This window comes from Periophthalmus magnuspinnatus, chromosome 12 (genome assembly GCF_009829125.3).
Source record: "Periophthalmus magnuspinnatus isolate fPerMag1 chromosome 12, fPerMag1.2.pri, whole genome shotgun sequence".
NCBI lineage: Eukaryota > Metazoa > Chordata > Actinopteri > Gobiiformes > Gobiidae > Periophthalmus > Periophthalmus magnuspinnatus.
In genome coordinates, this window is record NC_047137.1 from 12,873,498 (window position 1) to 12,900,729 (window position 27,232).

The window sequence follows — 27,232 nt, forward strand, 5'->3', positions numbered from 1 at the left end:
TATATATATATATATATATATATACATATATACATATATATATATATATATATATATATATATATATATATATATATATATATATATATATATATATATATATATATATATATATATATATATTTAATCTGTTTTGTTTTGTTTTTTAATCAACAGAAATCTGTATTGAAATGTCTTAATCAAAAATGTGTCCAGGTTTAAGTCTTTGAGTGCCCTCTTGTGGATGTCGTATGTACATTACTAACAGCACATTACTTGCTACAAGAATTATGAAACTGCAACATTAACTTTGTATTTCCAGTTTCTTGGTTAATGTTAATTTTGTTTTTGTTTTTTTCAATCCAATGAACCACAGCAGATCAGCCACCCAATTTCTTCAACTATGGTCAGTGTGATTAAGTATTTCTTTCTGATAATTCTGAATCACAAAAAATTCTGAGTGACCTTACTTTGAATGTGACCTAAAAATCGAAACAAAATTATAAAAAAAAAAAAAAGTTTACTACAGTAATTCCCCATATGTTGCTTATTTTTTTGCTTTCTTTCTTTGATTCTGAGCAAAACAGAACAACCGTGGCCTTACCCTTATGTTATGTTATTTACTGTACAACAATGTTAAAATTACTCATAGTTTAAGTGATTTTTTTGTAGTTAGACCAGAAGTAAAATGATTTGAAGTTTGAGATAACTGTGAAACTCCAAAGCCCAAGCCTGTCTATATACCTGGATGAGTCTGTACACTACACTCCAAATGTTATGAACCACACAAAAACGACAAATTGTATTTTTTATTAACATTATTATTATTGTTATTCATTTACAATAGCAGACTCTGTTTTCTACACACTGAAAGAATATGTAACTATGTAAGAGACTAGTTCATTTTTAGTTTTTAGTTTGCTTTTTTAATTGAAATCCAACAACCTACCAAATAATAGGTTATTATAAAACAGGCACACACATGTTATGCAAATGTTCTGTTATTTCCATATCCCAAAGCCTCAACATTTGTAAACCTAATGTGTATTTTGTCTGCTTCGATAAACCAGGAGTGTAAGAACCAGGAATTAACTGCAGGGAGTAAAGTCATGTAGTACAGACACAGTCACAAACCACTTCTTCAAAAACCTTTTTCTTAAATTATTTTTGTTTTATCTTTTGGGACAGTTTGTGCTCAAATGTAGCTAACTCAAGGACAAGGGCAGTCACTGGAATGTGTGATATTTGTTATAATTATTTTAGATTATGTGCAATGAGTGTTTTGACCTATTGTAATCTCATGCTGCTTTATTTCAAACTCATATTCCTTCTTATGGTACTAGAGCTTTATGAACCTCCTTCTTTCTGTTTCCATTGCGTATGTTTCTCCTGTTTTACTGTTTATAGTCACAAAATACAGATTATTATATCACCTCTATGAGAAATGTATCTGACAGTAGACATACAGTAATTTGTACTGTGACAAGTGTAAAATAAAAGATTTTTATAAACAAAAATGTATTATTATTATTATTATTATTATTATTATTATTATTATTATTATTATTATTATTATTATCACCATTAATGTTATTTATTTATTTAACTATGTACATGTGCATTGTCTTGCTAAGGCTAAAAGTAAGCTAATGAAAGCAATAATTTAATAATGTAAATAATTGATTTTAAATTTAAGAAATAACTACAAGAAGCGTAATAACAACATAAATAACTGAATTTCAGACCATTTCAAACCACAAAAAATCAGTAAATAATTTTATTTTTCCATGTTCCGTTAAAAGACTCCGCTTCCCATCAGCCCCTTCGCTTTGTTTGTAGCCTCCATGCTAGCGTCACACGGTTAGCCGCCTCGTCTCTTCGCTCTGTGCTGCTGCAGCTGGGACGCTCGCTCCTTCTGCTCGCTTTCTCGGGGGAAATCATGGCTCCTGCTCTACTGCTCTTCAACAACAAGTGGAACATTTAATTTTTACATCTTATATTTCTAATGGGCGGCGATTTAGAGAAGTTTAATACGAAATAATTCACAAAAAGTAGCAACTCCAGTCTTCACCACGATGCAAGTAAGTAATTCATTTAACTTGTATATGAATAATCAAGTGGTTTTGTGAACTTAAGTTATGCCAAAAATAAAACATGAGCTTTAGATTAACCAATTCTTCTAGTTTTGTAACTTACTGCAACTGTAAATTTTATGATCACCAGTGTCACCTGATTAGATCCATGATTTGAATGCCTGAGCACTGTTCCAGCTGTTAAAACCTATTGTGGCTCTTGAGTGGTGCTAGTACTTGTATTTTTTCTAGTGGGAGGCCTACCTAAGACCATAAGAGCACATTTTGACCTCGTTAAGACCGGTTTTGTGTCCTTGTTCATTAAGTAAACAAAGAAACAAGCAAAGAACTACTGAAACCCAATATTCAGTAAGTTTTACATTACTGAACATTTTAAACCTGTTCACACTCATACAAAGATCACATTTCAGAACATGTTTTACAGATCTCATCTACAGGGTCTGCAGTTTTTTTTTATGCAGAATAAAACAGGAGATTGTCTTGTTTGTGGAGGAAGTTATGGCACTTAAAAAATTGCAGCCTTTGCATCAAATTGCGATTTTGGTTCAGCTGTGATTAATCTTGCAGCACAAATTTTCATGTGACTCCCTCAAAACATTATTGATTATTATTGACTATTAAAGATAACATTGATCATGCTTATCAGTCCCATTTACATAATTATATATTTTTAAAAAGTCTGAATATAAAGTAAGGTAAATGCTGCATTCCCCACTTCTACACCACCTCCTTGTGTCTTCTTGTGTTTGTTGTGTTTGTTTCTTATTGTAAATATTGATTTTGTACTTACTGCTCAAATATTGTTTATCCGGTTGTTTTATGTTACAATGGTGATTAAAAAAAAAACTCTTTATTTAATAGAATCCCATTTTCAACATTGAATCGTAGCACTGTACTTTCTTTAATATTACCATGTGGCCTTTTATCTGTCTTCTACTTGTTCTGATACAGTTCAAGATCATTCTAAAGCTATTCAGGAAAGGTTCATTTATGTCCTGTGAATGTGAATTTTTTTTTAGTATCAAAACCTGCTCAAATGAGTATCTAGTTTCGATACTAGTTTTGTATCAATTAGTATCAAATTTCTGATACTTTGACAACCCTAGTTTAGACCAAATTTCAACCTTAGTCCTAGTTTGAAGTTTGGTAATCACTGTATTGCCTTAAAATAGTTACCTTACTAAATGTTAGAATTTTGCTGACTTAGAAGCTGTAAATATGAGGTTTTAAAATCTAGATAAGCTCATAATAGGAGCCTATAGGTCTGTTGACTTAGCCTGCTAACCTTTCTTTCCACTGCTAACGCTAACAGTCTGCTTTTTTATTATTAACTTTGCTTACATACTTTGAATACCAAATTTGTTCAGAGAAAGACAGTTGCTTTCTGTTCACATAGAGGTAATTAGGTTGTGGTTTTAGTGCCATCTATAACATTTCTGTGTCTAGTTCATATATTACTAGTTTTAATTTACTTCATAATAATTGCAAATAGATCAGTAACAGTTTCATTACTATTTTCAATATTATAAATGTGCTTGATTTTAGACAAAAAGACAAAAAACCCAAACATTTTGTTGATTTATTCTGTTTGAAATTTTTTGTAGAATTCTAACAAGTCCAATAAGTCCATAAACTTGTTTCCCCACACCTTTGAAGTGTAGATCAATGAAAATTCAAAATGTCCATGGTGCAAAATATCATTGTCGCAAGAAGCAGTGTTGGATATTCGATTAAATTTGTCCAAAGTCTTGAGGGAAAAAATCCTATAAAACTCCCAGTGAGGTGAACATGTGGTTACAAAAAGCATTCAGCTGAGCCTATTTTATCATAATTTACGCACACTTAAAGGGGGAGCATTGTGCAAAGTGCCTTTTTGGAGCTTTCTACCATGTTATAATGTTGTTCCTTCATTAAAAACATGCCTGAAGAGGGTTTTATATGTCACCCATGCTTGTTTGAATAATGTAGCGCTCTTTCCTGGGCCTTATTCAAACCCTCCACAAGGCTGTACAAAACTATCCTACGTAACACATTTTCCATACAAAATGATAAACTACAACTTCACAAACCTGATGTGATGTGCAGTAGTTTTAGTGTTATAATGGCACACTGAAGTGAGAGTGACTTAGTCCGGGGAACAAGGGGAGCAGGGACTGAAACTTATTAAACATTTGAGCGTTGTTTCTGGTGGTGATTTAATATGTTATGTGTTGGCAAAAAAATGTAACGCAAAAAAGTGTAATGCCTCTTCTCATACTTAACTGCGATTGGTTTAAAACACTTCCTACCAGTGGCACAAGTCGTGTTTCAGATTGTTATTTCCCAAATACCTGTACACAGTTTAACAGAATACAAAATGGTTCATATTTGTCACAGTAAAAAGAAAAGTGATAAATATGATCCCATTAGACTGGGACTGTCTGTGTCTTTAAACACAGCTCCATTCTCGTCCCATCCACAGCTGTCCCCCTGTGTCTTCTGTCCACTCCAGTCCAGCTCATATGGGGTTAAAGTGGGACAATGCCTTTTGAGCCAGTGCATTGATGAGCACACAGATAACTACCACAGGCCAGGCATTCCTGACATGTTTCAACCAGCCTCAATGACACACAGGAGGCTCTGAGGCAAAGGTGGGTCAAAATCTGTCCAGTGCAAATAGGGCTCAAATATAGATATGACAATGTATTATATTATTACAGAGGTGTGTATTGTGATACTTTTAAATAACTTAAATTCATATTGAATTGCAGAGTTGTACACTTTTATATGTGCTTCACTACAGATTGAAGGCTGAATCTGCTGGACTCTAAACGTGACTTCAAGACCAATGTGTTCCCATATTAAGGACATTGTGACCATGACATTCCAATACATGTTGTTTGTACATTCTGCATAATCAAAACATTCATTTGTAAACTTTTAGCACCAGTTTAAGGGAAATTCTTGTATCAGCACAGGTATGGCATCAAGTTACTAGTAATGGGATGCATATCATATTGTGAACTCTGCATTGAAAAGAGTGTTACTGTATGTTTACACAAACATGTAACTCATTATTTTATATCCCAATAAAATTAGTTAATATTTTTACAAAAGTGAAAAATGTATTTGTGCTCTTTACTTCAACTTAAGATGCAGTTTTGGGCCTTGCTTTACTTATATTGGTAAATATCCATTACTGGTCACAGCAGCAGCTCAAATATATATTAGTATCAGCTCAATTTTTTTTTTAAATATCAGAAAATCTCATAGGCCCTAGGGCTGCAGAATATAGTGCAAAAATACTGATATCGTGATATAACGGCAGAAAGGTCTTTTATCTCAAAGAAATTTACAGTTTTCCCAAATTAGCCATTTTTTAGTTTTGGTTTAGTCAATGTTAAGCTTTTATTGTGACAGTTAGACAAGTACATTAAAAATGGCACAGATGGCATGAAAACTGTTAACCCTGTAGTTTAGATCTGTACAGACATGCTCTGAAATGTCACTGTGTGTCAGATGCCCTCCCTGTGTATAGCATGGCTGTAAGTGGAGTTCATGTATGGAATGGCCTTGGACAAATATAAAAAGTATGAAAAAAATGTACAAGGACAATATCTTAGAGATGTACCATCATGAAAACAAATATTAATGAATTGTTATTTAAAAAGTGATTATTTTTATAAGTTATGACAAACGGAGGAATATTATGTAGATGATGGATGGTAAATTAGGGGTAAATAAGATATGCTTCTTTCTACTCTTTATTTTGAATGTTTTAAACTATTTTTTCTTTGTTTTTTGTTAAATGTACATGTTTAAAGTGTTCAAGATAATGTAACTCTAACTCTAAATCACAAATCTAATCACAGTCATAATGTTTGTCAGAAAAATCACTCTTGCATATTTCTCCCAAACCGTTCAGAACTTACAAAACAATAAACCCTTTTCACGGAGCCGCCCGGCTAGTTACTGCTCTCTCAAAACTTTCTGCACCGTGCATTCTCTATGAGGATTTAGCTAAGCCTTGTTAAAGTAAATCAGTAGTTAAATATCAGACAGAGAACAGCAATGTGATTATCCATGTGTAACTTGCTAACTCGGTGTCCACTGCCTGCGATTTAAATATTGATTTATTTTGGCGCAACTTGGCTAATTTCCAATACACAATGAACAGAGAGTGGCTCTGCGCTTTTTGAGAAAACCGGAACTAACCAGGCGGATCTGTAAAAACTGCCTATAACCATAAAGACAAGCAGGCGTCAAAACCCCCACCAGAAAAGTACCATAATGCACTTTTAATATTGTTTGTTTCTCAGCTGTTGACATAGTAACTGATGCTTCCTCTTAACTCCGTTGTAATAATGTTGTGTTTTTTGCAGATGACATTTTACACGTCCAGCAGTGTGACTCTGCTGTTTGAGTTCTGGGAGGTGCATGGAGTGGCAGGTAAATGACTCGTGCTCCTCTACACAAACTCAAAATATATAATAATATATAATTATATATAATAATATATATAAATATGTATGTGTATGTATATATATATATATATAATATTCAAACAGTAAGTGGCTGTGATGTTTACAGTACAGCATATGGACAGGATAGAACTAGCAGGTAAAGTGACTGCAGTATATAGGATCATTAAAGCTGGAAACAATGGAAAGTGTTAGATAAAATGTGGATTATAAGATGAGATAAGACCTTTTTTGTCCCACAATGGGGAAATTCCAGTGTTGCAATACTCTGTCTCACTGCACCAGGTGATTATGGACCAGTGGATTCACTCTGCAAAACAACTTTATCCAGCTAAACTCAGACAAGACTGAAGTCATAGCCTTTGGCCACAGGAACAAAGAGAAAGTGTTAGCAGTCACCTCCAGTCTCTCTGTCTCTAAAACCTTCAAATCAGGCTAAAAATCTAAAAAACTTTGCAAAAATTAAAGTTATACTCTCAAAACCAGACTTTGAGAGACGTATTCATGTATTCGTCTGCATAATGTTAGACTACTGTAACGTCCTGCTCACTGGCTTCTCGAAACAAGCGTTAAAACAGCTGCAGTACATCCAGAACACTGCTGGTCGGGTCCTGACTAGAACCAGGAAGTACGAGCACATAAATCCTGTGCTCAGGTCTCTGCACTGGCTCCTGTGGCTCAGAGAATGGACTTGCTGCACCAAACTACATCTCTGACATGTTAGAACCATCTCACACTCTGAGAACTTCAGGGACTGGCCTCCTGCTGGTCCCAGAGTCAGGACTAAACATGGAGAATCAGTGTTTCAGTTTTATGGAGCTAAAATCTGGAACAGTCCTGAAGATGTCAGACAATCCTCTACTTGGACAATGTTTAAATCCAGACTCAAAACAGTGATATTTATGTTTTGATTTGTTTGTATAGTGATTTTAATGTCTTTCTTCTGGTAAACACTTTGAGTTGCTTTGTGTATGAATTGTGTTATACAAATAGACTTGCCTTGCCTTATTAATATGTCTGATATAATTTGTGGCACACTCACCGTGGTGTATTGTCAACATACAAAGCTATAAATCAAACAAAGCTGTGAAGTTGTGGGTTTGCAATGATGTATTGTTAGACCCAGGGTTGTCCATAGACTGTAAATAAATGGACAAATACAAAGTGAGCATGAGACCGTTTCGGCTCCACTGACTCTGGCTCCATTTCACTTTACATTGGAAAATTGTCACCCCTCTCTCTGCTGTAACTGCAGCTGTCAGGCTCGTCATCTTGGTGCTAAAATGTTTGTATTAACCTGCTCCACATGATCCTTTGTATTTTAATATGCTATTTTGTCTGTGACTTATAAATGAACAACAGACCAATCAATCACCTTGTGTCCCAGAGGTTCCCGGTAGCGTTAGCAAAAGGTTTGATTGACTGTGTTTCTAAATCCAACAGTACAGGTGGGAAGGAATTGACATCATTATTTAACAATAATGTACCATTGTACTGGTACCAGTAGCTTGGTTGCCTTGGGTACGAGCTTGAAGGACTGAAGAAGCAGCTCGGATGAGCAGCCAAACGTATTCACTCCTACAACTTTTTGTCCAGTTGACAGATTTAGCTTTGGCTTTTACGATGGTTCAGACCTGGATGACTGAGGGGTTACACACACATCTTGGTTTCCTTGGTTAAGAGCTTTGGTTCATGGTTACATTGAAGTAAAAGGCTGTGTCTGTCTGATGTGTCTCAGGTATGCTGCTGTCTGTGCTGGTGGTTTTCCTCCTCACATTGACCTATGAAACCCTCAAAGTGACCAGGATCTGGCTGGATCATCACTTTAAGTGCACAGCGCCCCCTCCTGCAGGAAACAGAAGTCCTTCACTAGAGGGCTGTCAATCAGAATCGTCCCTGACCCCCATCGCGTCCACACAGCCCCCTCCCCCTGTCAGCACCAAGCACAGGTAGGACTGTACGCTCAGGGTGGGGGGTGTTTAGTAGTGGAAACAAAGTCACTAAAGACACTACTTTGTTTCCACACTAAACGCATTCAGTTCATGCAGGTTATGCCTGGATTCAGTACCCAGTGTTGAATCATACTGGATTATACTAAAAACACTATAATCTCTAAAATTTAAAAACTAAAATTAATCTGTGCACATTTGTATGAGGCTTCTTCTGAATCGATGATTGATATTCAAATAGGCTGTACTTTCTCTTTCGTGGTGTAACATTGTCGGTGTGATTGGTCGCTAAGTGCCGGCTTCACATGAACAAAGCGACCATTTTCTTTGGCTTGGTTTTTATTATTTTAATTACTTGTATATTTGGTCATTTTGATTAACAGTTCCTTGTGTGTGAAGTTCACAGCTCTTTTTTTTTCACTTTTCTATCATTCTGATTGGTCAGCTGGCGCTAACCCTGCCCTAATCCTAACAAACATTTGTGAATTTTGTGTGAACACACCCTAAGAACCTTTCACAGTAGCCAACATTTAAATGTTAAAGGCTGTTGTTAAACTATTCTACAAAGTCTGACACTGTTTTGCCATAACCAGTTTTGATGAAATTGCCTAAATTTGATTCCCGAGTGCTTTGCGTTGCCCAAGACCGTTCCCTCCCTCCTTCATTGATCTTTTTACCTCCTCCAGTGTGCTCTTCCACGGGGTCCAGGCTGGTCTCCACACTCTGCAGGTGGTTCTGGGATACATGCTCATGCTCTGTGTCATGTCCTATAACACATGGATTTTCCTGGCTGTGGTCTGCGGCTCAGTGCTGGGATACTACATCCTCTTCCCCGTCGCCTCCTCCATGTCCAACTATGCGAACACTATATGACTATTCTGGAGAAGGACTGTTTCACACAGAGGGCATCTCTTTTGGAAACTCAGGACGTACTCGAAATGGAAATCTGTGTTTTTGGTGGTATGTTTGGTGCAATTTTTAGTATTGTTATACTTTATGCTTAGGTAGGAGTCATGAACTGGACTTAATGTTAAAGACGAACTATGTAACTTTTCTTATGGAGGGCATGCAACCTACTTTACTTGTTAAATGTTAAAGAATAGGGATGCACCGATCTGATACAGGTACCAAATATCGGCACTGATCCTGAAAAGTTTGCTGGACCAGATATCGACTTCTAAATATCGGTTCAGCTGATATCGTGGTTCAACATATAAATTGATAAGCAATAAGACTGTTTACTGGTCATAGTTACATACAACAGCTTCATAACATATTTGGATCTTTTTTTTTCTTATTTTATTGTTTTATGAAGTGCTGTAAATGTTTTTTCAGTCTCTGCGCTGGTATCGGTTGATATTGGGCATCGGCAGATTCTTAAATCGGTGTTAAAAAAAAGCAGGATGAGTGCATCCATAAAGGAGCACTATTGTGTTTCTTGCATTTATTTAGTCACTGGTGTTTTTCGTCGCTAAAATGACTCTATGAAAAACATACATTTTTACGTACAGTGGGCTCACATCTCCACAGATCTGAACTGTAACGTGTTCTGATGGCCCCGCTTACTTGTCTCCATAGAGATAGACACGTTTTATGCCATACTGCGGAATATTCTTGGCAAAGCAATAACTTTACTATGGAAGCAAGAAGTTGGACCCTCCACTAGAAAAGTTCCGTAGTGAACCTTTAAGTAATGTAATGGTCACTGCCATACAAGCCTGTTTTGTTAAGACTTAATTTACTTTGTACGTAAACATTTAGTTATTATTAGCAGATAATTTGTGTATCATGAAGTTAATGTAATGCTAACCCAAGTGTGATTAATGGTGACTCTATTTTGCCATAACTTCATAATTCTACTACAATGTTTTGTGTCACTTCGCCAAGTGTTTTAAACGATATCTCCGTTGTGTCAGACGCATTGACTACTCATGGTATCCACATGGACGCTTAAGGCCCAAAGCTGCATCTTAAGAAGTTTGATAATAGTTACTGATCTCATAAAAAATACATGTGCCAAAAACGGTTGCATGTTGATTATATGTTGTAATTCAAGGTGAAATGTTGACTTCATATACTTGTACATATTATTTAATTACATTTTGTCTGGACTTTTTCTCAACACTACAACTAATAAAATGAACCTTGGTCTTTAAAGGGCCTGTACCTGATTTCAAACCACCATTTTTAACTTTTAGCTCTGACAAATTAGTCCTTTCTGCCATTTTGATATTACACCGTGACACAGAAACGGTCTGGTGATGTGTCATGTGGTTGTTTTTTGTAATTCCCCAATTTCTGCTTGGGTTTGTTTTTTGTTTTTGTTTGATATTCTTCAAAATGCACCATAACAGAGAACTGAGTGTCTGGAATAGTGTCAGGGAGGTGGTTTCCCAAGCTTCCTTTCACTCAAGATCTAATTACAAAGCTATTTTTTGAATTTATAAGATTATTAAAATGAACTCTAAACAGTAAATTCACCACGTTTCTGTTTGATCATGATCCTTCTCCCATTAGACTGTCTGGTTTGCATGTCATTTTAATCATCTTACATTTGGTTTTAGTCAGATTTAGTTGTGAACATAGCAAAAGTGCTGATCAAATGAAAAAAGGAGACCCAGTCAGTAGCTTTCGTATTAGTTATTACCAAAGAAAATGCTATGTAAAATGAATAGATGGCAGCTTTTACCAAGCAATCCATGATGTAAAGAGCATCTTGACAAGAATAAATTAAAATAACATAGTTGTAGCCTTCTAAAAGTATCTAAAACAGTGAATTTGAGGCTTGTTTCTATTAGAATGCTTTACTTTTTCCTTCATATTTCAGGCCAGTACTTCTGTTCTTCACATAGTTGTTCCTCATTGCGCTCTTGACTTCGTCCTGTCCGTCATCGTCACATGACCTCTCTATTTTCTGAAACCATGACTAAGCGCTTCAGTCAGGAGGTTTACCGCAATCATTTACTAACCACTAACTGCTACTACCCAATACTTCTACAGTTCATTTATTGTGATTTCAGTTCAATTTGTGCAATCGTGTAAAAATGAGCCAAAATTGTTGTTTTGGAAAATTTTTATTCATATTTTTTTTATTGCATGTTGCATTTATTTTAGCATTTTAGCATCAATGAATAAAACCAGAGGCGGTGCCAGGGAGGGGCTTGAGGGGGCACTAGCCTCCCCTAGAATGGTCACCCCACTTTCATAGCACATCCAATCTTGACTAAAAATGCTGCTCAAAATGAGACTCCAATAAAAATAAAAAAAATCCATATTAGCTTTGATACATCACTGAAGGGGCTAACTACATTTTAACTTGTTTAAAACAGCAAAGCAAACATGGTGAGGGGGTGCTCCGTTGTTAAAAAGCTCTAAATTAACATGTTAAACGAGCATCCACATCGAAGACCTTAGCACTCCTGTAGCTCTTCTAACCTAAAATGCTCCCCGTGAATAAAACACATTTAGCAGATGTACACAGGCTTGAGCAGGAAAATCCAGTTAGCTTCAAACTGCATAGTGGATTATTATAACACACCCTAAGCAAGATATGCAAATCAACATGTCAAAATCGAGTCTTAAGCCTGATGAAAAGTCAGACAAAACAAAACACACTTTAAAATTAAATAAACACTTTAAATAGAAACAAAAATAATAAGACATATCAGTAACATAAATTGCTTTTCTTGTCTCCTGACATCTCTCTTCAGATAATATGACTGCACGGTTGCATCAAACATATAAGATCATATTACAGTAGAAAAACTCCATATGAAGAAAAGATTTGAACTGTTGAAGTGATTCTCCCAAACCAATGAGGCCCTCTACTGGTCAGGTTCAGGCATTACATAAAGTACGTACATAGTCACACTCTGATGTCCTTAGATACTCTGCTGACAGGCCCTGCAGCCACACAGCTCAAACATATATCTCAATGCACATGTCATTCATTTTGGTTTCCGGTTTTGTCACATGGAAACAAATATTAGGGACGTACCGATCCACCTTTTTTAGTTAAGATATCAATATTGATACTTGATACTTGAATTTAAGTTCATACCTCATTAATCGATTCCAGTGAAATGGCATTTAAAACTGTTAATTGGAAATCTTTTGTCATAAGTTGTATTATATAAATGTTATTTATACAAAATAACTACTGAACAGCTTTGTATGAATAAATATATAAATGTTCAGACATTATGAGACCTTCTAGGCCAGGGGTCACCAACCCTGTGCCCACGGGCGCCATGTCGCCCCCAAGCCCCACATGAGTCGCCCGCAGACCGGTTCTAAAAATAGCACAACTCACTAATGAGCTGCATTGGAACTGATATTTGATACCAATATTTTGTATTTTAACAAATTCATTTTGTTAGAAAACAGGGCATCAAAAATTGCATTATTCTTTTTTGTTGATTTAAAATAGATTAGAGTACACTAGCCTGGCATGCCAGCCCCTCCTCTCTAATATGTCCACACATCCTCACAATGGCTCTCTCCAGGTTGTGGACCAATTAAAAACTAATGCAACATCTCTCAGATGTCTCATGAGAGGCAGCAGTGCTTAGTGCGTTTAGTGCGTTTCCTTCATCATCTGCTGATTCAGCTCATCTGGTGCTGTTTTATAGCCCTTCTCTGTCCATTTTAAGATCCACTGTCATCACACAACAGTCAAACTTTATCCAGAGGGCGCAGACACTGATCCAAGCATCACATACCTCAGTCATTACAACACACACTCACATCGGCCTGTTCCACACATTCAATAATTAAAGCTCTAAAGTGTGACCAAATCCAACCATGTCCAAAAACATAACCAGCATAAACCACAATACTCCTCCTTTAACCTCCCACTGTCTACGCCAGAACCACCTCCACATCTGCCGGCTCTACCTGTCCGTTCGAGATTGGCCGGGTACGCGCACTCTCTGGCCTCTCATTGGTCGGTGACTGGAAGCCGCTGTCGTTGTGGGAGCTGTAGACCGTCGTCTGGAGCCTCTGGGGTTGGACCAGGTCTGAGTCCGAGTCGGGTCCGGACGCGTTCTGGTCACTGTCCTCCTCATCCTGCACGGCGATCTCAAGCTCGTGAATTGCACTTTTGATGGCCGCCTCCTCCTCTTGTCTTTTACTTCCCATGAGCCTTTGCAGCAAACTATGTGGCGACTTTTTACTTTCACTTTCAGTTTCACTTTCAGTTTTAGAATCCATAAAGTTTTCAATTTGCAGGGTTGGCTCAACATTTTCCACATTTAGCTTCTCCTCAACAATCTTTGGGAACGTTTCACTGACTGGCGACACCTGTTTTTGTTCCTCAATTTCTCCATTGTTTCGGATTTTGATGGAACTTCGCGGGACTTTGTCTAGCTTTGTGGTCACGTGGGTTACCTCTTCTTGTATGCCGTCCTCCATAACTACCAGCCCTGTCTTAGACTCCGTCCCACTGGCCACCTCCTCCTGGTCAGATGCGGGAACAACGAGCTCCACCACCGGATGGATTAAGTCACGGATTTGGTTGATCGGAGTCTTGACATCCTCCTCCTGGCTGGACAGGCTGTCCTCCTCCTCCGGGATAAGGTCCTCACCAGGCACCTCCAGGCAGGACTCGTAGGGCAGTGGGACCCCCTCTAGCTGGATCATGGACACTACTTGATTGCGCTTGGTGCCTGAATTGGACCCTCGGGCTGAGCTTCGGAGCTGGGGGGCTGCTGTAGAAGAGTCAGATGATTCAGAAGGTGGAGATTCCTTGCTTTCCTTAACACTGAACTTGGATCTCCAGTCCACTTGGTCCTCCTCTCCCAGCAGGTGCAGGTTGGGGTCGCTGTTGGTCAGCACGATGCTGTCTCTGTACAGGTTGTGTCTCCTCTGGACGGCTGCTTCTTTCACAGCTGCAGGAGAGAGAAAAGGAGAGACAAGCGTGAATGAATGGATGACTTAAAGTTTCAGAATGGGCCAATAGCCTAAAAGGACAAATGAAGAGTCCAATAACAAAAACAATAGTATATTTCTTTTTGTTACCATGTTCTACACATATTATCAGTGACAATAATGTATAGTGGCTTTTATCAAGAAGGGGAAGAAATAATATTTGGCTTTTGAAAACATTTTTATACAAAGAGTGGACGACAAGCGTCTGATCACTTTAAAATGGCACATATGTTTTTGCAAATGAACTCTTCAAATATACTACCAACCAGAGGGTCAGGACTCCTTGCCTCGCCAGCCAAGGATACATACTTTTACTTTTTTATACAAAGACATGTAGTCTGGTGTAGAGATGCACCAGTACTGGCATCAGCTGTCCTTAACTAGGGCAGTCACACCAGTACTACCTATGCAAATATTTAGCCTTCTGAGTAATACTAGATCTAAGTCAGGGCTAAAATATATCCAAAACAAGTTTTAAACAAGTCATGAGCCAAAGGAGGACAAACATTTGGATTAAGTTGACTCTAAATTGTGAGGATTCTGTGTATGACCGTAGGAGCTCGCATAGCATGTACTATAGTTTGAGAAATACTACAGATCACCATTTGAAGGGCCCGTAACTCATTTATTTTCAGTATAATTGAGCTAAATTTGTCTTGCCCCAGTAAAGATATATTGTGTAACCTAAAGTGAACACAAAGCATTGTGGCTGCTGTGGAAATGTGTAAATAAATAAAAATAGAAATGATTAATGACAGTAGAAAGACGCCATGCTGACCTGACATGATGTCCTTTGACACGGACTGAATGATCACCTCCTCGTACAGGTCCTCCACCAACAGGAACCTGGAGAAGTCCTCAAAGATCAGCTCCTGGAACCGAGGCAGCTCCTGAAGAGGACAGACAGATCAATGTGTTGCAAATGCAGACAGTTAAAGTGGCTGGGTTTTTGAGTGAAATGTGTTTAGCCCCAGTACAGACATTATATCAGCAGACAGATGTGTGCTGTCTGCATCCGATTCTAAAACATTTTATCCTTCGGGAATCAGGAAGTGTGCATTAGCAGTAGTCGTTGCTCTGGTCTCTAAAAGTTGTGAAAAGTGCTTATAAACTCATCGCTGTGAATAATTAGGATGCTCAGAATACATAACTTTAATTTACTGCAAACTGTTTAAAATGAACTAGTTCTGTTTTTTTCTTGAGTTTAAAACAGTAAAATCAGGTACAGTATAGCATTAACAGCATTAACATGATTTGAATATAGTCTTAAACTGAATGTCTAGAGTCTATTTGAGTTACTAATTTCATTTTAAGGGTGGTCTGAATGATCACATCGATATTTTTCCTACTAGAATCAAAACATATCAATCAGTGTCAATAATATACAACTTCCCATTTAAATGTTCTTTCCCATTGGCATTGTTGACTCAAATAAGTCAGTTTGATCATGATATAGTATTTTTGTGCATTTTATGAACTGATAATATGCATTCATAAATCTAATAATGTATGGTTGCTCACCGGTACACAAGAGGGCGCCAGCTGCTGCAGCATGTAGGGCACGATGATCTGAAGAAGAGCCTCTCTGAAGAACTTCTTCCTCACGGTGCTGCTGTCATAGTCAAACTTCTGCGTTGACAAAGACACACATCCAAAAACAAAGTCAAACTTCTGAGCAACACAATCTGAAAGAAGCTTCAGACAAAATTATACAACATTTATACTTTGGAGCTGGTTTAGTCGTTCCCTCGTTTGGTTCTAGTCTTACATTTGAACCCTACTATAATCCTGCTGTAGTCCTGGTTTAGTTTTGGTCATAAGGTTAAGGTTAGTCTTTATTATCCCCATAAAAAAATTTGTCTTGCGCATTTGACCCATCCTTCAATGTCACTGGAGCAACCACAGTGGGACCCATCAGACCTTGAGCTAGTGTTGGTCAGGACTATCTGAGCTGGAGGATTTGACCTTCTGTGCATGTTTGGGGTTGATGGGGGAAAACTGGAGTGCATTGGGAGAACATGCAAACTCTCTGACCCTGGACCTTTTTACAGTGAGGTAATATACTTCAGAGGAGCCTACAGGTTGATTTTAAATGTTAAGTGTTTTTTTTTTTTTTATCTGCTTTTGATTTTCACTGAGAACAAGTGAAATGAAAAGCTGTACCTGATTTTTTTACCATATATTTCAGTACAAGTACAATACAGATATATTGTATAAGCAGCTCTCGATGTCAAAAGTCCACTGTGTACCATCTGCATCTAACTAGGAATCAGGAAGTGTGCATGTGTATTGTTAATTGCAATGGGAGCGGTCCTAACTTTTCATCATTCTGAACCCGTGGATAGAAGGCAGTCCCACCTTGAGCACGCGTTCCTGACACTTCTGGATGCTCTTGCACAGGTCGCTCTCTCCCGGAGCCTGCAGAGACTGGTTTAACAGCTGCTCAAACGTGTACACCGCGTTGTCCATTTGCTGAAATCATACAAAACACTGTTAGCGATAATCATAAGTGAGGTTGTGATTTATGATTTATGTCCAGCAGGTGGAGACAGAGATCCGAGTAATATATGAACTATGTGACATTTGCAGTGTTCAAAACCATATTTAGTGGGGTGTTTAAAGGTTCACTATGTAACCTTTCTAGTGGAAGGTGTGCTTGTTGTTTCCATAGAGAAGTTATTGCTTTGTTTGGAATGTTTCACAGTCTGGCATTTGACTTATCTATGCTGCATGTACTCAATTATAAGCTTTTTAACGTTCAAAAAACATGTATTGTTACTATGAGCCGATTCACCGCTCCACAGCTCTGACCTGTAAGTTGGCTCGGTGGCGTTACAGGCTTACCTCCATGGAAATGGATCCATTTCATGCCATACTGTGGAGCATTTCCAGTGAAGTATTAACATCCTAACAGTGTGGACTGTTAGGATGCTCAGAATGCTTAAAGTAAGTGAGGAATAACTTTGGACGGCTACAAACTAGTTCTGTCTTTCACACTTTAATGACAGTATATATGTGGATATTTTGGTACCTCTCTGAGCAGGATCTGTGCCCTGCAGCTGAACACTCTGGGCCCGCTCACACTGAACCTCTGCTGCAGCCCCTCCAGCTCCAGACGCTCCAGCTCATCATAACACGAGTGCATCTTCACCGGGTGGAAGGCCAGCATAGACATGCGCTCCATCAGCTACAGGGACAAACATATTCAACCATTAAACATCCTATAATACGCGTTTTTCTAATATATGTTACAATGTTGTTTCCTCATCAAAAACATACCCTGAGTTTTTGAGTATTTTGTTTCATTCACGCATTTAACACGCAAACGCTGCATATTTAGGCTGCGTTCTTCTCTCAAACTACTGCTTCATGACATCACAAGGTGGAACAGAGCATTTTAGACTTTAGATAATAATAAAGAATTACTCAAACATGTGCGAATGAAAGAAAACACAACTGCTCTCTTCTGCGATGCCTCTCTGCAGGTTATTGTGACGGGTATGTGGTCAAAATGCTGCTGTTTTCTTTTCTGGATATTCTTTAGAGATCTTCAAGGCCCATTTGTCTTTTAATTTCCTTGTTAGTAACTTTATGAATAACTATGCATAAAGGGGCGGAGCCTATCAGTTGTGAAGTAAACAAATGGACATGTGATAGATAGATAGATAGATAGATAGATAGACAGATAGACAGATTGATAGATAGATCCATCCATCTATCATTTGTGCAGTAAACATGGACCTGTGACTGACCGACCGACCGACCGACCCATCCATCCATCCATCCATCCATCCATCCATCCATCTATCTATCATTTGTGCAGTAAACAAATGGACCTGTGATGGATGGATAGACATATGATTGATGGATAGATAGATGATAGACTGATAGATGGATTGATGATTGATTGATGAATGATGGTAGATAGATGATGGATGGATGGATAGATAGATGGATAGATGATGGATAGTTGGAAGAGAAATGGATGATGGATAGATGGATGATAAATGGATGATGAATGGATAGATGATGGATAGATGGATGATAAATGGATGATGAATGGATAGATGATGGATAGATGGATGATAAATGGATGATGAATGGATAGATGATGGATAGATGGATGATAAATGGATGATGAATGGATAGATGATAGATAGATGGATGATAAATGGATGATGAATGGATAGATGATGGATAGATGATGGATAGATGGATGATAAATGGATGATGAATGGATAGATGATTGATGAATGATGGTGGATGGATAGATGGATGATAGATAGTTAATGGATGGATTGATGGATGGATGATTGGTTGATGAATGATAGTGGATGGATAGATAGATGGATGGATAGATAGATGGATGATGGATAGATGAGATGGATAGATAGATAGGTAGAATGACTATATTTCTGTGTTTTTATATAATTAAAACATTTTCAGTTCTGGCAGTTTTATGAAATATAAATCAACCATCACCATAATGATGATATACCTGGCCTTATTTTAATACAGGAAACACATACACAATAGACAATCCTATTAAAAAAAACATGAGATTATTTCATTATAAAGAACCAACGTTAAAAGTCAGTGTATGAGTGATAATCCCACGTCAGTTTGTAGGTTTTCATAATAATACCTTTAGTAATACACCTCATTTCCGCAGCTCTGAGGTGTGGTACATCCTACAGCTATACAATGTTGAGCAGGTGGCACCTCATTCATTCCTAGCCTATAAAAGGGGATAATAAACACTACGAGTCACACCTTCTCATTCAGTGTCTCTTCTTTATGTTTACTAATTCAACATTATAGATACATACTGATAGTGCTGCCATGAAACTCCATTTTGATACTAACAAATAGACTTGATGCCCAATACCAACCACGATGATAATACAAAAAAAAACAAAAAAACACTCTTTATTTAGACAATAGAATGTGATTTTCAATATTAAATGGAAGTACTTTCTTTTATATTACCATGTGGCCTTATATCTGTGTATTCCCTCAGTCGTCCAAGTAGGATCCATATTGGTCCATGGGTGTATACGAGTCAGCCAGTAAATTCCATACCAACATCTCAACACTTGCAGTTTCAGTAGTATAAATCCATCTTTACCCACCTCTCCCAGCTTGTCCTGGTCCTGCTCCACAGAGTTCTTGCTGAGCTCCACCAGCTCTCTGCTGAAGACCTCCCTGACCTCAGAGAAGCCCCGGGATGTGGGCACCATCAGAGCGTCCAGGATGGAGCTCACGTACGGCTCCACACTGCTCTTCAACACCTGCTCCACCTTTGGGAGGACCACAGCTAAGAGAAGAGAGGGGGAGGAGAAGTGAGGAGACAGGCGAGGGAGATTTAACTTCCTCATTCCCTCCTGTCATCTGTCTGTCACTGTCAGTCACAATCTGCCACTCACAGCCTGCTAGCTTTTGTCTCTAAACCAGCCAATTCTCAGGCCATTCATATAACTATACTCTCTCCTCCTTCTTTGCTGAATCTTAAGCTTGGACAGCTTCATCATTTATAATTAAATCAAACGTCCCTTTCTCAAATTGACCATTTTGACCATGTTGTAACAGTAATTTCCACTTTGCAAAAGCAGTGTGAGCAGTGGGGCAGCACTGGCTCTAGTGGAGACAATGAGTGAGTGTTAGTGGTCGGAGGGGCCGATGGTGCAGATTGGCAGCCTTGCTTCTGTCAGTCTGCCCCAGGGCAGCTGGAGCTACAATAGTAGTTTACCACCACCTAGTGTGAAGTGAATGAACGATGCACTATAAAGTGCTACATAAATCGCATCACCATCATCATAGCTAATATGAACAGTGGTCAATTTAAACAGTGATGCACTTTATAAAAGTTGAGGTTTTTCCAAACCCGACTTTCACGCAGTTGATCATGTAGAGTCCTCTCACTATAGCAGATGTAACCTGATACAAACCTGGCACTCGTACACAAACTGGGCCTGGCTCTGACAGGAGCAGAGCCAAAACTCTTAGTCACACCATAGTGTGACAGGATGTGTGCAACTTCATATGATGGAACGCTCCAAACAGGTTTGTACAACACACGATAGATTCCAGATAATTATTCCAAATATTAGCCCAATGTGTTTTTCTTAAATACACACAGAGGTGTCACTGTTGGGTTAACACTGGTATGTTTACCTGCACATCAGAAATCTGATCATTATCTGATTTCTGGAGTTATCAGATCATTGAAATGTCTAATTCTAATTTCTCTCTGAATGTTCACAATTATGCAAAAAGGGTCAAACTAATGTGGCAAAGACAAAAATGAAAAAGAAAATGATCAGATTTATTTTGTCCATGTAAACACACAAAATCAGATCTGATTATTGCAGATTCTGATTATTGAGCGAGACAGAAGCCACTTCAGAGCAAGAGAGGAGCTGCTGCAGAGAGAGGGAGGAGCTGCTGCAGAGTGACAGGAGCAGTGTGAGGAGGTGTGACCATGGTGTTATTTCTGTATTTATTTTATTTTGATAAGAATATCGTGTTTGCTAAAATTACAATAACATCATATTGCAGACTATTGTGTAATGAATTCTTGGCACAGATACTTGAGCGGGTTCATTTAAATACTATTATAATCGACCGAAGTACAAGTTGGGACTGATGCAGGAGTGAGGAGGTTGTTTTGTGTTATAACTACAGTCAGAACAAAGGAATGTGACCTGTCCACTTCACACGGATGACAACTGTACAATTGAAAAGACAACAAGAGGTGACAGCACAACACACAACGCCCAAACACACAGGGAGGGGGCGCTGTCAGAACACTCTATCATTTTGACAGATAATAATGAAAATAATGCGTCACGTGTTTTTGTTGTCGTTAAGAGCAAGTGTTATTATATGAAATATGTCGCAACACAATTTCCTCAAATATTAATTAGGAAATGACAAATAAAATGTGTAGAATACCATAAATAGATGCTCATCTGTCCTGGGATAGACTGAGATAAGCAAGCAACAACAATTAATAATAAAAACATCTATCTTTTGAACTGTGAAAAGTACTCAAAATGGAGCCTATAAACAGGAAGCTGATACTGACGAATATACTCTACATTATACAGTACACCTCAATTTTGGAGCTGCCCTCTCACCTTTGATTTTGCCGGAGACGTGTTCCTTGGAGTTGATGATCTGGTCCATGTCCGTCCTGAGCGCCGCGTCTAAGGGCCCTCTCTGGGCCTCATGTCCCTGCACCAGAGCCTCGTAGTGGGATATGGTGTGAGTCAGCACCTGCCTGTACACCGCTCCAGAGATCTGCACCATAAATAACAACGTGTAAGCAGGGTAAGAGTACTGTTACTTCAAAATATAAATCAACTAAAATGTAAGAGTTAAGTAGACGTTTATTAATGGTTGAAAAACTAGAACTAAAAAGTAGTAAAGGTTGATTATGACTGACATAAAATATATTACAAATGTAGATGTTTAAGATTAGGTAAAGATGTGGAGAAGACATATTGATTGTGTTGATTTTTTTTCAACTTTTAAAAAATGTAATACTAATATAAAACCACTTAATAATAGAAAGGTCCACTGACTTCCTGCGGATTTTCGATTTACATGTTTTATTGGTGAAGATGTTTGATGTTTACATGTATAAAAAATGTATAGAGCTGTGGGTGGAGGTAGGGGGTAGGTGAAAATAGGAATATTCTGAACAATCAAACTGGATAATAAGGATAATAAAAGAACACGCAAACATGTAGTAGTAGCAGTAGTGTAAATAAGGCGTACCAGCATCCAGCTACGTTGTCTCTGCTGCAGTTTGCCCTTAAGCTTAGGCCCGATCACACTCCTCAGGTCGGGATGCAGCTCCTCCATCACCAGGTTAGCCAGAATCTAAGGGAAACGCAAACAATGAACAAATAATAACTGGATATTTAGGGCTGTGCAACTTTTGAATTTTGATCAAGACTGAAATTCAGTTTATTCTAATGGTCATTGATCAGGTTGTGTCTTTATAATGGAGAGATTTCTACAGCCAGTCTCAAACAGGACACATTTTCGAGTCTCTGGCCAATACAAACCTTAACATTAAGACAATATTTTTAGCTTCTTGCAATATTCTTTCTTTATTTTTATTTATATAGGGTAACAAATGAGAGAACTTGGGCTCTTGTTTTCATGGGCGCCCTGTTTAAAATGCATTACAAGCAGAAAAACAAACAACAAAGTAAACAAGTTTGCATAAAACATTAAAAACAGTATCCAGTTATGCTTTTCCTTGGAGTGTATTCCATTTTTTGTGAAGCAAAACAGCTAAAAACCCTCTTTTCCTTCTCAATTTTGGTGTAGTTCTTAGCCTTATGCAGTTATGTGATCTTGTATTAAATGTTCTGGTATCAGTGATTAAGAAATAGGTGAGGTATTCTGGCAGTTTTTGAAGTAGTCTCTTATAGATACATACAGTGCTGTTCTCTTCTAATAGACAGTGACCGTCCACCCACTTTTTCATGTGTTGTTGTCATAGTTATTTGTAAAGATTATGTTTGCAATAGACTGTACAGCCGTACTGAGTAGGCCTGTCACGATAACACATTATGAAGTGTGATATATTGCTAGTAAATAGTAAGTAAGTAAATACAGACGATAAACTCATTTATGCCACTGACACAACCCTAAAGTAGGATTATCCCCAAAAACAATTCTAAATGTACAATTGAGCTATAATAAATAAAAAGCACAATAAAACACATCATTTGTATCAATAATGAGAAGTATATATTCACCCCTCTACATCCTTCTCAAATCTTATTGTTGTATAATATAATTTGACAAAATCCCCACCATAAATATTAACCAAACAAAAGTACTGTTCAATCTATCATTTATTGAAGTCGATAGTATTTAGTATTTTTTTATTTATTCATTCATGACAGGCTTCCTACTCAGCACAAATGCCACAATCTCAAAATCACAAATCTGACTAAACTCCCCGTGACCTCTCTCCTGTATACATGTTGTGTATCTTCATTACAGCAGTGTTGTGGTTGCGCCCTCTCCCTGAGCTGAACAGGGGCCGGTGTCTGCGCAGTACAGAGGGGCTCCAGGGGCCCCTCACAGGAAGAGCCTGGTCCATGTTCACTACAGTCCTACACATCCACACACTGTCACCTGCCTGAGATAACATTTATACATATGTCACTGACCACCAGCAAAGGAAACAGATGGGTTACTACAGGGTCAGTAAACTATATAAGGAATACTGATAATTATAGACATCAGGAAACTCCGGGTCTGCAGTTCACATCTGTAAACACTCCCCTAATCTGTCAGCTGTGGCACTGCATTAGTTTTAATGGACAAAGTAAACAAACACAGAGGCAGCACACTTTAATAAGAGGCCCATTCACCATTCATACATGCCTGCATTCCAAAGGCTGCTACCCCTCTATACATTAGCTCCAATGCATTTTCAGCGGAAGAGTTAGCGTTAGCCTCCAAATATCACAAACCAAGGCTATTTGGCAACTGACGACCACTCGACCTCAAGAGAGTAAAACCAGAGCCTCTATAGAGAACATCGCCGCATACAGCACTGTTTTACATCAATCATTAAGTTAGCTATTAGCACCGAAATTAGCATGCATGCTAACGGCAACATTATAAACATTTCTAAAATCTAATGTTATTCTGGACAATAACGCACGAAAAATACAGCGGGCCACAGTTTAACAATGACATTTTAGTTTTATTTCACAAAGCTCCACAAATCCTGCATACAATAGTGAACTTTAGAAACTGGAGTTGGAGGTTAAATATTGATTCATTATGTTATTAGTCCATGTCAAATGTAACAAAAACATTAAACTGTCTACAAGCGCCAATTTAAATCTTTTTATTTCACTGTCCTATTAAAATGAATAGGACAGAATGTTCATATCACATCACTTGGAAATGTATTGAACTTTTAATATTTTTATTTTAATTTTAATAAGGATGATGATGACTTAGTAGGCCTACCTGGGGGGGCTTGCCACACATGAGGTCCCAGCTGCCGTAGTGCTCTTGAGCCTGGCGATAGCGTCGTACACTGTTGGTGAAGGCTGGAGTCAGGACTGTGCCCTCGTCAGGAAAACCTACAACACACACAATATCAGAATGATTCAAATGTTCGACAAGTTAGAATTACAGTGGCCCCTGAAAGTTGAGAAAAGCACTTATAAACTCATCGAGGTGAATAATCAGGATGTTAGGAACAAGTGAGGAATAACTTTGGACCATTGCAAACTGTTTCAAATGAAGTAGTTCTGTTGTTCACTCTTTTAAGACAGTAAACATTAGGTACACTGCCTTTACTGAATATAGTTTGCATTTAAAAAAGAAATAAATGTTTAAAAGGCAGTTGCGCAGACGAGAGGACTCTTATAAACAGGAGCTTTCCTCTAGCCTGGTGACGCCTCCGCTTTGCTCTGCTGTGCCCCTCACAAACCCTGTGTAGGATAATAGCATGTTACTAGCCTCTCATCAGTGGCCTACCCTTCCATTGCACAGACACATCTTCCCCAGTGCAACAATAAGGCCTGCGTCACATGGCTATATTCAGAATCAGAACAGCCACCCTCACATGTGTCACGACCCAAACAGGAAGACTACAGCGTGTCCAAAGCGTCGCCACGGTAACCAGACCTCCTCGACGACGGGACAATGGCGCCCGCACACGAGGCAACCGCTTGTTTAGGGAAGTTTTGTCTTATCATGTGTTTGGATGGAAATAGGCTGTGTGATATAATGATGAATGAGCCGCGCAGGGCAGAGTCAACTCAAGCAGGTGTCTGACCCCTCAACTATTGTTCATACAGTGTGTAAAGTGTAATGTTGGACCCTGGGCCTGGTTCATGCACCTGGATGGCAAGGCTCATTTGAGTAGACTATTTTATCTTAACATATGCATTAGTTATGTCTATGCTAACTATTCCATTTGGGTCTATTCCTGTATTAGGCGTATATGCCATTTTCCTCATATAATGCAAATGTGCAAATGTGTACAAGTTTTTTTCCGCACAAAATTCAAATTATATGATCATGTGACCTTTGTAAAAACTGCCTCAACCGTCTTGCCCTAGGGATCCACCAAGCTTTTTCTGTTCCAAAACCCATGTTGATAATTTGGCTTTAAGTATCTGTCGATCCCCGATATCAACCGAACCTAAGGAACCTGAAGATATAATTTATTTCCTATTTATTTACAAACTACGTATGGTAAAAAATGATCTAAATGTGTTTTGTACCTGTAGCTACAGAACAACTTTGAAAAGATTTTGAGGGCCAACCTAGTAACTTATTACATAAAACTGAAGACCAAAATAAAATATCGTGAAACCAATAAAATGTTAAATATCGGCGCTGATATTTGATACCTGTATCGTATCAGTGCAATCCTAGTTTATCCCTGAACTTTACCATCAGGTTCTCCTTAAATTCACCCATAGTTCTGCCCTGAGCCCTGTGTAACCTGCAGAACCATTAGGGCTCTGGCTTCTGAGAGAGTGGGAAAATGCAGAATACTTAATGCTGATTGGACAAAGCTTCATGACAGTGCAACAAGAATAAGATCAAACTTGTTAAAACTAGTTGAGACAAAAGCACAGACATACAAGTGCATACTTTTGCACATTTTTCAAAACAAAACAGTCTATATATTTGGTTTGACTTGCTGCCCTGTAATTGGACTGGTCATTGAGTAAACGAGCCCGCCACCAATGGAAATTCGTCTGGCTGGACACATGCTCTCATTCAATGTTTTTTTCTTTATGTTATTACTTTGAATATGGAGTTACATAGCAAAGAAAATTCCACCCTTTGCTTTGTCAACAGCTTTGTAAACCCTTGGCCTTCTCTCAATGAGTTTCATAATGAAGTCAGGGTCAAGAGATGCCAAAAGTGCAAAGCAGTGATCGAAGCCAAAGGGTAGCTATATTTAAAAATCTAGAGTCTTATTTTGAGTTTATTTGTTGTTTACTACCTTCCGTATGTGTCCATTCATAGTTTTGGTTCTTTCAGTGAGAATCTACAATCATAGGAATAAAGAAGAAAACATAAATAAAAAAGTGTGTCCAATCTTTTGACTGCTGGTGTAAATGTTAGAACAGCCTACAGCTTGTTTTCAGACATAGAGCCCCGTCAGAGCAGTACAGTGGCAGACTATTGTTCTGAGTGGAAGCTGTCTCCACTTGAGTGTTTAGGATACGGCACTTCCTCCTCTCGCTACCTCAGGATCAGATAAGTCTCTCCTTCCCTGCACGCTTTTCTCTGGCTGCTGGTTTCACACTGGCTGTACTCAAGAGCGGTTCAACCATAGACTGTATATATAAATGGACATAGCTAACCTGTTAGCCGCCACGTTCAAAATATAAAGTGAGCATGGGCGTGCTCCCAGCTCCATAGACTCTGGCTCCAGTTCACTTTCTTTTGAAAAACTGTCACCCCTCTGTCCGTAACTGCTGCTATCAGACTTGTCATTCTGAGCTTAAAATGTTCTATATAAATGTGCTATTGTGTCCATAAATGATTGGCTCTTTGGATGATACTCAGTCGAAAAATATCGAACTTGGCTCCAAATTCGCCATTATAATAACTGCTAGCCTCGATGAGCTTCATTTGGCTGGAGCTGATCGCTAATGGTGACGTCACACTCACTTTATATAGTCCATATATATATATAGTCCACTTCTTTGTACAGTCTGTGGGTTCAACAGAGTTAAAAATACACACTGCAGTACATAGCTAGTTTAATAGAGGCAAACCAGCTCTGTAGTGAGTATAAATCCATGCT

At 38.2% G+C, this 27,232-nt stretch overlaps 2 protein-coding genes across 2 annotated transcripts in view; one reads left to right on the top strand and one right to left on the bottom strand.

Moving 5' to 3' along the window:
* The first annotated feature begins 1,805 nt into the window (after nt 1-1,805).
* On the top strand, nt 1,806-10,954 carry slc31a2 (solute carrier family 31 member 2). Its single transcript, XM_033976301.2, has 4 exons — nt 1,806-2,060; nt 6,434-6,500; nt 8,271-8,481; nt 9,168-10,954. Exons 1-4 carry the CDS (start codon nt 2,055-2,057, stop codon nt 9,352-9,354), a joined length of 471 nt encoding a protein of 156 aa, XP_033832192.1. The 5' UTR covers nt 1,806-2,054; the 3' UTR covers nt 9,355-10,954.
* A 592-nt stretch (nt 10,955-11,546) lies between these two features.
* The window catches only part of niban2a (niban apoptosis regulator 2a), a 39,050-nt gene continuing 23,364 nt past the window's right edge, over nt 11,547-27,232 (bottom strand). Inside the window, exons 6-14 of the mRNA XM_033976302.2 lie at nt 24,421-24,536; nt 22,192-22,296; nt 21,549-21,711; nt 19,542-19,726; nt 17,441-17,596; nt 16,768-16,881; nt 15,931-16,038; nt 15,188-15,299; nt 11,547-14,369 (exon numbers count right to left, since the gene is read on the bottom strand). Of these exons, the coding sequence (XP_033832193.1) occupies nt 13,342-14,369; nt 15,188-15,299; nt 15,931-16,038; nt 16,768-16,881; nt 17,441-17,596; nt 19,542-19,726; nt 21,549-21,711; nt 22,192-22,296; nt 24,421-24,536 (2,087 nt within the window). The 3' untranslated portion in view covers nt 11,547-13,341. The remainder of the gene's footprint in view (nt 14,370-15,187; nt 15,300-15,930; nt 16,039-16,767; nt 16,882-17,440; nt 17,597-19,541; nt 19,727-21,548; nt 21,712-22,191; nt 22,297-24,420; nt 24,537-27,232) is intronic.

What these genes read in the sequence shown, in the direction of transcription:
- slc31a2 (XM_033976301.2), top strand. An exon ending in GGAGGTGCATGGAGTGGCAG is followed by an intron (nt 6,501 to 8,270) that starts GTAAATGACTCG and finishes GATGTGTCTCAG; the next exon opens with GTATGCTGCTGTCTGTGCTG. An exon ending in CCTGTCAGCACCAAGCACAG is followed by an intron (nt 8,482 to 9,167) that starts GTAGGACTGTAC and finishes TACCTCCTCCAG; the next exon opens with TGTGCTCTTCCACGGGGTCC.